A 12,524-nucleotide genomic window follows, 5' to 3' on the forward strand; every position below is an offset into this window, starting at 1 on the left:
AGGCAGGGTAAAGTGACTAGGCATCAGGATAGATAATAATAAGGTATTTGAGGTAGATATGTACATGAAGGCAGGGTAAAGTGACTAGGCATCAGGATAGATGATAATAATAAGGTATTTGAGGTAGATATGGACATGAAGGCAGGGTAAAGTGACTAGGCATCAGGATAGATAATAATAAGGTATTTGAGGTAGATATGTACATGAAGGCAGGGTAAAGTGACCAGGCATCAGGATAGATAATAATGAGGGTAAAATAAAGAACAGAGTAGCAGCAGCAAATGATGAGTGTAAACGTGTGTGTCTGTGTGTGTCTGTGTGTGTCTGTGTGTTTGTTGTCGGTATGCGTATGTGTGTGTCTGTGTGTGTCTGTGTGTGTCTGTGTGTGTCTGTGTGTTTGTTGTCGGTATGCGTCTGTGTGTGTCTGTGTGTGTCTGTGTGTGTCTGTGTGTGTCTGTGTGTTTGTTGTCGGTATGCGTCTGTGTGTGTCTGTGTGTGTCTGTGTGTGTCTGTGTGTGTCTGTGTGTTTGTTGTCGGTATGCGTATGTGTGTGTCTGTGTGTGTCTGTGTGTGTGTGTCTGTGTGTGTCTGTGTGTGTCTGTGTGTTTGTTGTCGGTATGTGTATGTGAATGTGTGAGAATAGGCTGCTATTTGGGACGCAACCATTGTTCTGTTATTGTTCATTTGCCTTTTCTCTCTTTGTGGTTATTATATACAGTCCAGTACTGTCCCCCTTATCTCCCCGTGTCTGCTGTCTGTCCACCAGGTGGCAGCTCTGTTTGTCCAGTACTGTCCCCCTTATCTCCCTGTGTCTGCTGTCTGTCCACCAGGTGGCAGCTCTGTTTGTCCAGTACTGTCCCCCTTATCTCCCCGTGTCTGCTGTCTGTCCACCAGGTGGCAGCTCTGTTTGTCCAGTACTGTCCCCCTTATCTCCCGTGTCTGCTGTCTGTCCACCAGGTGGCAGCTCTGTTTGTCCAGTACTGTCCCCCTTATCTCCCTGTGTCTGCTGTCTGTCCACCAGGTGGCAGCTCTGTTTGTCCAGTACTGTCCCCCCTTATCTCCCGTGTCTGCTGTCTGTCCACCAGGTGGCAGCTCTGTTTGTCCAGTACTGTCCCCCTTATCTCCCTGTGTCTGCTGTCTGTCCACCAGGTGGCAGCTCTGTTTGTCCAGTACTGGCCCCCTTATCTCTCCTGTGTCTGCTGTCTGTCCACCAGGTGTGGCAGCTCTGTTTGTCCAGTACTGTCCCCCTTATCTCCCTGTGTCTGTTGTCTGTCCACCAGGTGGCAGCTCTGTTTGTCCAGTACTGTCCCCCTTATCTCCCTGTGTCTGCTGTCTGTCCACCAGGTGGCAGCTCTGTTTGTCCAGTACTGTCCCCCTTATCTCCCTGTGTCTGCTGTCTGTCCACCAGGACTCGTGGAGCGTGGTGGCAGCTCTGTTTGTCCAGTATGAAGCTGCTCTGCTGTCCCACCTGCCCTTCCCTCTCCACAGTGACGACCACTGTCTGGTCTTCAGCCTCCAGCCACGCTCACAGAGTCACAGATCCTTCTGCTCACAGGTCAGTCAGATCCTTCTGCTCACAGGTCAGTCAGAGCCTTCTGCTCACAGGGTCACAGAGCCTTCTGCTCACAGGTCAGTCAGTCAGTCAGAGCCTTCTGCTCACAGGTCAGTCAGTCAGTCAGAGCCTTCTGCTAACAGGTCAGTCAGTCAGTCAGAGCCTTCTGCTAACAGGTCAGTCAGTCAGTCAGAGCCTTCTGCTAACAGGTCAGTCAGTCAGTCAGAGCCTTCTGCTCACAGGTCAGTCAGTCAGTCAGAGCCTTCTGCTAACAGGTCAGTCAGTCAGAGCCTTCTGCTAACAGGTCAGTCAGTCAGTCAGAGCCTTCTGCTCACAGGTCAGTCAGTCAGTCAGAGCCTTCTGCTAACAGGTCAGTCAGTCAGAGCCTTCTGCTCACAGGTCAGTCAGTCAGAGCCTTCTGCTAACAGGTCAGTCAGTCAGTCAGAGCCTTCTGCTAACAGGTCAGTCAGTCAGTCAGAGCCTTCTGCTAACAGGTCAGTCAGTCAGAGCCTTCTGCTCACAGGTCAGTCAGTCAGTCAGAGCCTTCTGCTAACAGGTCAGTCAGTCAGAGCCTTCTGCTCACAGGTCAGTCAGTCAGAGCCTTCTGCTCACAGGTCAGTCAGTCAGTCAGAGCCTTCTGCTAACAGGTCAGTCAGTCAGAGCCTTCTGCTAACAGGTCAGTCAGTCAGAGCCTTCTGCTAACAGGTCAGTCAGTCAGAGCCTTCTGCTAACAGGTCAGTCAGTCAGAGCCTTCTGCTAACAGGTCAGTCAGTCAGTCAGAGCCTTCTGCTAACAGGTCAGTCAGTCAGTCAGAGCCTTCTGCTAACAGGTCAGTCAGTCAGAGCCTTCTGCTCACAGGTCAGTCAGTCAGTCAGAGCCTTCTGCTAACAGGTCAGTCAGTCAGTCAGAGCCTTCTGCTCACAGGTCAGTCAGTCAGTCAGAGCCTTCTGCTAACAGGTCAGTCAGTCAGTCAGAGCCTTCTGCTAACAGGTCAGTCAGTCAGAGCCTTCTGCTAACAGGTCAGTCAGTCAGAGCCTTCTGCTAACAGGTCAGTCAGTCAGTCAGAGCCTTCTGCTCACAGGTCAGTCGGTCAGGAGCCTTCTGCTCACAGGTCAGTCAGTCGGTCAGGGCCTTCTGCTAACAGGTCAGTCAGTCGGTCAGAGCCTTCTGCTAACAGGTCAGTCAGTCAGAGCCTTCTGCTAACAGGTCAGTCAGTCAGTCAGAGCCTTCTGCTAACAGGTCAGTCAGTCAGTCAGAGCCTTCTGCTAACAGGTCAGTCAGTCAGTCAGAGCCTTCTGCTAACAGGTCAGTCAGTCAGTCAGAGCCTTCTGCTAACAGGTCAGTCAGTCAGTCAGAGCCTTCTGCTAACAGGTCAGTCAGTCAGTCAGAGCCTTCTGCTCACAGGTCAGTCAGTCAGTCAGAGCCTTCTGCTAACAGGTCAGTCAGTCAGTCAGAGCCTTCTGCTAACAGGTCAGTCAGTCAGTCAGAGCCTTCTGCTCACAGGTCAGTCAGTCAGTCAGAGCCTTCTGCTCACAGGTCAGTCAGTCAGAGCCTTCTGCTAACAGGTCAGTCAGTCAGAGCCTTCTGCTAACAGGTCAGTCAGTCAGAGCCTTCTGCTAACAGGTCAGTCAGTCAGAGCCTTCTGCTAACAGGTCAGTCAGTCAGTCAGAGCCTTCTGCTCACAGGTCAGTCAGTCAGAGCCTTCTGCTAACAGGTCAGTCAGTCAGAGCCTTCTGCTAACAGGTCAGTCAGTCAGAGCCTTCTGCTAACAGGTCAGTCAGTCAGAGCCTTCTGCTAACAGGTCAGTCAGTCAGTCAGAGCCTTCTGCTCACAGGTCAGTCAGTCAGAGCCTTCTGCTAACAGGTCAGTCAGTCAGAGCCTTCTGCTAACAGGTCAGTCAGTCAGAGCCTTCTGCTAACAGGTCAGTCAGTCAGAGCCTTCTGCTAACAGGTCAGTCAGTCAGTCAGAGCCTTCTGCTAACAGGTCAGTCAGTCAGAGCCTTCTGCTCACAGGTCAGTCAGTCAGTCAGAGCCTTCTGCTAACAGGTCAGTCAGTCAGTCAGAGCCTTCTGCTCACAGGTCAGTCAGTCAGAGCCTTCTGCTCACAGGTCAGTCAGTCAGTCAGAGCCTTCTGCTCACAGGTCAGTCAGTCAGTCAGAGCCTTCTGCTAACAGGTCAGTCAGTCAGTCAGAGCCTTCTGCTAACAGGTCAGTCAGTCAGTCAGAGCCTTCTGCTCACAGGTCAGTCAGTCAGAGCCTTCTGCTCACAGGTCAGTCAGTCAGTCAGAGCCTTCTGCTAACAGGTCAGTCAGTCAGAGCCTTCTGCTAACAGGTCAGTCAGTCAGTCAGAGCCTTCTGCTCACAGGTCAGTCAGTCAGAGCCTTCTGCTCACAGGTCAGTCAGTCAGTCAGAGCCTTCTGCTAACAGGTCAGTCAGTCAGAGCCTTCTGCTAACAGGTCAGTCAGTCAGTCAGAGCCTTCTGCTAACAGGTCAGTCAGTCAGAGCCTTCTGCTAACAGGTCAGTCAGTCAGAGCCTTCTGCTCACAGGTCAGTCAGTCAGTCAGAGCCTTCTGCTAACAGGTCAGTCAGTCAGTCAGAGCCTTCTGCTAACAGGTCAGTCAGTCAGAGCCTTCTGCTAACAGGTCAGTCAGTCAGAGCCTTCTGCTAACAGGTCAGTCAGTCAGTCAGAGCCTTCTGCTAACAGGTCAGTCAGTCAGAGCCTTCTGCTAACAGGTCAGTCAGTCAGTCAGAGCCTTCTGCTAACAGGTCAGTCAGTCAGAGCCTTCTGCTAACAGGTCAGTCAGTCAGAGCCTTCTGCTAACAGGTCAGTCAGTCAGTCAGAGCCTTCTGCTCACAGGTCAGTCAGTCAGAGCCTTCTGCTAACAGGTCAGTCAGTCAGAGCCTTCTGCTAACAGGTCAGTCAGTCAGAGCCTTCTGCTCACAGGTCAGTCAGTCAGAGCCTTCTGCTAACAGGTCAGTCAGTCAGAGCCTTCTGCTAACAGGTCAGTCAGTCAGTCAGAGCCTTCTGCTAACAGGTCAGTCAGTCAGAGCCTTCTGCTCACAGGTCAGTCAGTCAGTCAGAGCCTTCTGCTAACAGGTCAGTCAGTCAGAGCCTTCTGCTAACAGGTCAGTCAGTCAGAGCCTTCTGCTCACAGGTCAGTCAGTCAGTCAGAGCCTTCTGCTCACAGGTCAGTCAGTCAGTCAGAGCCTTCTGCTAACAGGTCAGTCAGTCAGAGCCTTCTGCTAACAGGTCAGTCAGTCAGTCAGAGCCTTCTGCTAACAGGTCAGTCAGTCAGAGCCTTCTGCTCACAGGTCAGTCAGTCAGAGCCTTCTGCTAACAGGTCAGTCAGTCAGAGCCTTCTGCTAACAGGCCAGTCAGTCAGAGCCTTCTGCTAACAGGTCAGTCAGTCAGTCAGAGCCTTCTGCTCACAGGTCAGTCAGTCAGAGCCTTCTGCTAACAGGTCCAGTCAGTCAGTCAGAGCCTTCTGCTCACAGGTCAGTCAGTCAGAGCCTTCTGCTCACAGGTCAGTCAGTCAGTCAGAGCCTTCTGCTCACAGGTCAGTCAGTCAGAGCCTTCTGCTCACAGGTCAGTCAGTCAGAGCCTTCTGCTAACAGGTCAGTCAGTCAGAGCCTTCTGCTAACAGGTCAGTCAGTCAGAGCCTTCTGCTAACAGGTCAGTCAGTCAGAGCCTTCTGCTAACAGGTCAGTCAGTCAGAGCCTTCTGCTCACAGGTCAGTCGGTCAGAGCCTTCTGCTAACAGGGTCAGTCAGTCAGTCAGAGCCTTCTGCTAACAGGTCAGTCAGTCAGTCAGAGCCTTCTGCTAACAGGTCAGTCAGTCAGTCAGAGCCTTCTGCTAACAGGTCAGTCAGTCAGTCAGAGCCTTCTGCTCACAGGTCAGTCAGTCAGAGCCTTCTGCTAACAGGTCCAGTCAGTCAGTCAGAGCCTTCTGCTAACAGGTCAGTCAGTCAGTCAGAGCCTTCTGCTAACAGGTCAGTCAGTCAGTCAGAGCCTTCTGCTAACAGGTCAGTCAGTCAGTCAGAGCCTTCTGCTAACAGGTCAGTCAGTCAGTCAGAGCCTTCTGCTCACAGGTCAGTCAGTCAGAGCCTTCTGCTAACAGGTCAGTCAGTCAGAGCCTTCTGCTAACAGGTCAGTCAGTCAGAGCCTTCTGCTAACAGGTCAGTCAGTCAGAGCCTTCTGCTAACAGGTCAGTCAGTCAGAGCCTTCTGCTAACAGGTCAGTCAGTCAGAGCCTTCTGCTCACAGGTCAGTCAGTCAGAGCCTTCTGCTAACAGGTCAGTCAGTCAGAGCCTTCTGCTAACAGGTCAGTCAGTCAGAGCCTTCTGCTAACAGGTCCAGTCAGTCAGAGCCTTCTGCTAACAGGTCAGTCAGTCAGTCAGAGCCTTCTGCTAACAGGTCAGTCAGTCAGAGCCTTCTGCTAACAGGTCAGTCAGTCAGTCAGAGCCTTCTGCTCACAGGTCAGTCAGTCAGAGCCTTCTGCTCACAGGTCAGTCAGTCAGAGCCTTCTGCTAACAGGTCAGTCAGTCAGAGCCTTCTGCTAACAGGTCAGTCAGTCAGAGCCTTCTGCTAACAGGTCAGTCAGTCAGTCAGAGCCTTCTGCTAACAGGTCAGTCAGTCAGAGCCTTCTGCTCACAGGTCAGTCAGTCAGAGCCTTCTGCTAACAGGTCAGTCAGTCAGAGCCTTCTGCTAACAGGTCAGTCAGTCAGTCAGAGCCTTCTGCTAACAGGTCAGTCAGTCAGAGCCTTCTGCTAACAGGTCAGTCAGTCAGTCAGAGCCTTCTGCTCACAGGTCAGTCAGTCAGAGCCTTCTGCTCACAGGTCAGTCAGTCAGAGCCTTCTGCTAACAGGTCAGTCAGTCAGAGCCTTCTGCTAACAGGTCAGTCAGTCAGAGCCTTCTGCTAACAGGTCAGTCAGTCAGAGCCTTCTGCTAACAGGTCAGTCAGTCAGAGCCTTCTGCTCACAGGTCAGTCAGTCAGAGCCTTCTGCTAACAGGTCAGTCAGTCAGTCAGAGCCTTCTGCTAACAGGTCAGTCAGTCAGAGCCTTCTGCTAACAGGTCAGTCAGTCAGAGCCTTCTGCTAACAGGTCAGTCAGTCAGAGCCTTCTGCTAACAGGTCAGTCAGTCAGAGCCTTCTGCTAACAGGTCAGTCAGTCAGAGCCTTCTGCTAACAGGCCAGTCAGTCAGAGCCTTCTGCTAACAGGTCAGTCAGTCAGAGCCTTCTGCTAACAGGTCAGTCAGTCAGAGCCTTCTGCTAACAGGTCAGTCAGTCAGAGCCTTCTGCTAACAGGTCAGTCAGTCAGAGCCTTCTGCTAACAGGTCAGTCAGTCAGAGCCTTCTGCTAACAGGTCAGTCAGTCAGAGCCTTCTGCTAACAGGTCAGTCAGTCAGAGCCTTCTGCTAACAGGTCAGTCAGTCAGAGCCTTCTGCTAACAGGTCAGTCAGTCAGAGCCTTCTGCTAACAGGTCAGTCAGTCAGTCAGAGCCTTCTGCTAACAGGTCAGTCAGTCAGTCAGAGCCTTCTGCTAACAGGTCAGTCAGTCAGAGCCTTCTGCTAACAGGTCAGTCAGTCAGTCAGAGCCTTCTGCTAACAGGTCAGTCAGTCAGTCAGAGCCTTCTGCTGCAGGTCAGTCGAGCCTTCTCTAACAGGTCAGTCAGTCAGAGCCTTCTGCTAACAGGTCAGTCAGTCAGTCAGAGCCTTCTGCTCACAGGTCAGTCAGTCGTGAGCCTCTGAGTCAGTCAGAGCCTTCTGCTCACAGGTCAGTCAGTCAGTCAGAGCCTTCTGCTAACAGGTCAGTCAGTCAGTCAGAGCCTTCTGCTAACAGGAGTCAGTCAGTCAGAGCCTTCTGCTAACAGGTCAGTCAGTCAGAGCCTTCTGCTAACAGGTCGGTCAGTCAGTCAGAGCCTTCTGCTAACAGGTCAGTCAGTCGGTCAGAGCCTTCTGCTAACAGGTCAGTCGGTCAGAGCCTTCGCTAACAGGGTCAGTCAGTCAGAGCCTTCTGCTAACAGGTCAGTCAGTCAGAGCCTTCTGCTAACAGGTCAGTCAGTCAGTGAGCCTTCTGCTAACAGGTCAGTCAGTCAGAGCCTTCTGCTAACAGGTCAGTCGGTCAGAGCCTTCTGCTAACAGGTCCAGTCAGTCAGAGCCTTCTGCTAACAGGTCCAGTCAGTCAGAGCCTTCTGCTAACAGGTCAGTCAGTCAGAGCCTTCTGCTAACAGGGTCAGTCAGTCAGAGCCTTCTGCTAACAGGTCAGTCAGTCAGAGCCTTCTGCTAACAGGTCAGTCGGTCAGAGCCTTCTGCTAACAGGTCAGTCAGTCAGAGCCTTCTGCTAACAGGTCAGTCAGTCAGTCAGAGCCTTCTGCTAACAGGGTCAGTCAGTCAGAGCCTTCTGCTAACAGGTCAGTCAGTCAGAGCCTTCTGCTAACAGGTCAGTCAGTCAGAGCCTTCTGCTAACAGGTGTCAGTCAGTCAGAGCCTTCTGCTAACAGGTCAGTCAGTCAGTCAGAGCCTTCTGCTAACAGGTCAGTCAGTCAGAGCCTTCTGCTAACAGGTCAGTCAGTCAGTCAGAGCCTTCTGCTAACAGGTCAGTCAGTCAGTCAGAGCCTTCTGCTAACAGGTCAGTCAGTCAGTCAGAGCCTTCTGCTCACAGGTCAGTCAGTCAGTCAGAGCCTTCTGCTAACAGGTCAGTCAGTCAGAGCCTTCTGCTCACAGGTCAGTCAGTCAGAGCCTTCTGCTAACAGGTCAGTCAGTCAGTCAGAGCCTTCTGCTAACAGGTCAGTCAGTCAGAGCCTTCTGCTAACAGGTCAGTCAGTCAGAGCCTTCTGCTAACAGGTCAGTCAGTCAGTCAGAGCCTTCTGCTAACAGGTCAGTCAGTCAGAGCCTTCTGCTAACAGGTCAGTCAGTCAGAGCCTTCTGCTAACAGGTCAGTCAGTCAGTCAGAGCCTTCTGCTAACAGGTCAGTCAGTCAGTCAGAGCCTTCTGCTAACAGGTCAGTCAGTCAGTCAGAGCCTTCTGCTAACAGGTCAGTCAGTCAGAGCCTTCTGCTCACAGGTCAGTCAGTCAGAGCCTTCTGCTAACAGGTCAGGGCGCTACCAGACACCACCTCTAAATGTCTGGGTGGTTTGAGAACAGTTGTAGTCTTTGTGAACGGTTTGTGTTGTGGTCGTGTGTCCAGCCCTCCTATCAGTTTTTAATGGTCCTTCCAGACACAGGGCTCAGACTCTGGACTCTCTTGTTGATTTTGTTTTGTGGTTTACGTGTTGTATTGTGGTTTACGTGTTGTATTGTGGTTGTTTATGTGTCGTATTGTGGTTGTTTATTTGTTGTTGTGTTGTGGTTGTTTATGTGTTGTATTGTGGTTGTTTATTTGTTGTTGTGTTGTGGTTGTTTATGTGTTGTATTGTGGTTGTTTATTTGTTGTTGTGTTGTGGTTGTTTAGGTGTTGTATTGTGGTTGTTTATCTGTTGTATTGTGGTTTACATGTTGTATTGTGGTTGTTTATCTGTTGTATTGTGGTTTACATGTTGTATTGTGGTTGTTTATCTGTTGTATTGTGGTTTACATGTTGTATTGTGGTTTACATGTTGTATTGTGGTTGTTTAGGTGTTGTATTGTGGTTGTTTATTTGTTGTTGTGTTGTAGTTGTTTACGTGTTGTATTGTGGTTGTTTATCTGTTGTATTGTGGTTTACGTGTTGTATTGTGGTTGTTTATGTGTTGTGTTGTGGTTGATTAGGTGTTGTATTGTGGTTGTTTAGGTGTTGTATTGTGGTTGTTTATGTGTTGTGTTGTTTTGTATTGTGGTTGTTTAGGTGTTGTATTGTGGTTGTTTATCTGTTGTATTGTGGTTGTTTATGTGTTGTGTTGTGGTTGTGTTGTGGTTGTTTATGTGTTGTGTTGTTGTGTTGTTGTATTTGTATTGGGATTAGGTGTTGTATTGTGGTTGTTTATGTGTTGTGTTTTTATTTGTGTGTTTGTATTGTGGTTGTAGTGTTTGGTTGATTGTTGTGTGTTGTTTATGTGATGTGTGGGTTGTGTTGTGGGTTGTTTATGTGTTGTGTTGTTTTGTATTGTGGTTGTTTAGGTGTTGTATTGTGGTTGTTTATGTTTTGTATTGTGGTTGTTTATGTGTTGTGTTGTGGTTGATTAGGTGTTGTATTGTGGTTGTTTATGTGTTGTGTTGTGGTTGTTTAGGTGTTGTGTTGTGGTTGTTTATGTGTTGTATTGTGGTTGTTTATATGTTGTGTTGTTTTGTATTGTGGTTGTTTAGGTGTTGTATTGTGGTTGTTTATCTGTTGTATTGTGGTTGTTTATGTGTTGTGTTGTGGTTGTGTTGTGGGTTGTTTATGTGTTGTGTTGTTTTGTATTGTGGTTGTTTAGGTGTTGTATTGTGGTTGTTTATGTGTTGTATTGTGGTTGTTTATGTGTTGTGTTGTTGTTGATTATGTGTTGTGGTTGTTTATGTGTTGTATTGTGGTTGTTTATGTGTTGTGTTGTGGTTGTTTAGGTGTTGTATTGTGGTTGATTAGGTGTTGTATTGTGGTTGTTTAGGTGTTGTATTGTGGTTTTTTATGTGTTGTGTTGTTTTGTGGTTGTTTGTGTTGTGTTGTTTTGTATTGTGGTTGTTTAGGTGTTGTATTGTGGTTGTTTATGTGTTGTATTGTGGTTGTTTATGTGTTGTGTTGTGGTTGATTATGTGTTGTATTGTGGTTGTTTATGTGTTGTATCGTGGTTGTTTAGGTGTTGTATTGTGGTTGTTTAGGTGTTGTGTTGTGGTTGTTTATGTGTTGTGTTGTTTTGTGTTGTGGTTGTTAATGTGTTGTATTGTGGTTGTTTATGTGTTGTGTTGTGGTTGTTTATGTGTTGTGTTGTTTTGTATTGTGGTTGTTTAGGTGTTGTATTGTGGTTGTTTATCTGTTGTATTGTGGTTGTTTAGGTGTTGTGTTGTGGTTGTTTATGTGTTGTATTGTGGTTGTTTATGTGTTGTGTTGTGGTTGATTAGGTGTTGTATTGTGGTTGTTTATGTGTTGTGTTGTGGTTGTTTAGGTGTTGTGTTGTGGTTGTTTATGTGTTGTGTTGTGGTTGTTTATGTGTTGTATTGTGGTTGTTTATGTGTTGTATTGTGGTTGTTTATGTGTTGTGTTGTGGTTGATTAGGTGTTGTATTGTGGTTGTTTAGGTGTTGTGTTGTGGTTGTTAGGTGTTGTGTTGTGGTTGTTTATGTGTTGTATTGTGGTTGTTTATGTGTTGTGTTGTTTTGTATTGTGGTTGTTTAGGTGTTGTATTGTGGTTGTTTATCTGTTGTGTTGTGGTTGTTTATGTGTTGTATTGTGGTTGTTTATGTGTTGTATTGTGGTTGTTTATGTGTTGTATTGTGGTTGTTTATGTGTTGTATTGTGGTTGTTTATGTGTTGTATTGTGGTTGTTTATGTGTTGTGTTGTGGTTGTTTAGGTGTTGTGTTGTGGTTGTTTATGTGTTGTGTTGTGGTTGTTTATGTGTTGTGTTGTGGTTGTTTATGTGTTGTTTATGTGTTGTATTGTGGTTGTTTATGTGTTGTATTGTGGTTGTTTATGTGTTATATTGTGGTTGTTTATGTGTTGTATTGTATTGTGGTTGTTTATGTGTTGTATTGTTGTTGCAGGTGTTACCAGTGTGGCAGGCGTCAGACTCTGGACTCTCTCTGCAGTTGGTGGACAGAGAACAGCTGACCTGGGATCAGAGGAACATGTGAGTCACAGCAACTAACTGGCACTTACTCTACAACTTCTATGTACTGTGATCTGACATAGATCTGTCAGTATCAGTTCATAGAAATGTCAATATTAGGAGTAATGTTGCTGATCCACGTCGTTCCTCCAGGCTCTCCAGACTACAGTGGCTGCATGACTGCCACGCCCCCCCTGTGGCCAAACGCAGAGGCAGCCTGAAGGCCTCATACTCCCAGCTACCAGAACAGGAGATGTATGTATACACTACCTAGTATACACTACCTAGTATACACTACCTAGTATACACTACCTACCACACCGAGGCAGCCTGAAGGCCTCATACTCCCAGCTACCAGAACAGGAGATGTATGTATACACTACCTAGGATACACTACCTAGTATACACTACCTAGTATACACTACCTACCACACCGAGGCAGCCTGAAGGCCTCATACTCCCAGCTACCAGAACAGGACATGTATGTATACACTACCTAGTATACACTACCTAGGATACACTACCTAGTATACACTACCTACCACACCGAGGCAGCCTGAAGGCCTCATACTCCCAGTTACCAGAACAGGACATGTATGTATACACTACCTAGTATACACTACCTAGTATACACTACCTAGGATACACTACCTAGGATACACTACCTAGTATACACTACCTAGTATACACTACCTAGTATACACTACCTAGGATACACACCTAGTATACACTACCTAGGATACACTACGTAGTATACACTACCTAGTATACACTACCTAGTATACACTACCTACCACACCGAGGCAGCCTGAAGGCCTCATACTCCCAGCTACCAGAACAGGAGATGTATGTATACACTACCTAGGATACACTACCTAGTATACACTACCTAGTATACACTACCTAGGATACACTACCTAGTATACACTACCTAGTATACACTACCTAGTATACACTACCTAGGATACACTACCTAGTATACACTACCTAGTATACACTACCTAGGATACACTACCTAGTATACACTACCTAGTATACACTACCTAGTATACACTACCTAGGATACACTACCTAGTATACACTACCTAGTATACACTACCTACCACACCGAGGCAGCCTGAAGGCCTCATACTCCCAGCTACCAGAACAGGAGATGTATGTATACACTACCTAGTATACACTACCTAGTATACACTACCTAGTATACACTACCTAGTATACACTACCTAGTATACACTACCTAGGATACACTACCTAGTATAC

The 12,524-nt window shown here is 48.0% G+C and overlaps 1 protein-coding gene across 2 annotated transcripts in view; it reads left to right on the plus strand.

Moving 5' to 3' along the window:
* dnaaf9 (dynein axonemal assembly factor 9) overlaps nt 1-12,524 on the plus strand; it is a 207,122-nt gene that overhangs the window by 154,271 nt on the left and 40,327 nt on the right. For both annotated transcript variants that reach the window (XM_045212884.1, XM_045212886.1), the window contains exons 21-23: nt 1,409-1,555; nt 11,197-11,282; nt 11,415-11,516. In XM_045212884.1, coding sequence (XP_045068819.1) covers nt 1,409-1,555; nt 11,197-11,282; nt 11,415-11,516 — 335 coding nt within the window. The remainder of the gene's footprint in view (nt 1-1,408; nt 1,556-11,196; nt 11,283-11,414; nt 11,517-12,524) is intronic.

Source organism: Coregonus clupeaformis, unplaced genomic scaffold, assembly GCF_020615455.1.
Source record: "Coregonus clupeaformis isolate EN_2021a unplaced genomic scaffold, ASM2061545v1 scaf0060, whole genome shotgun sequence".
Taxonomy (NCBI): domain Eukaryota; kingdom Metazoa; phylum Chordata; class Actinopteri; order Salmoniformes; family Salmonidae; genus Coregonus; species Coregonus clupeaformis.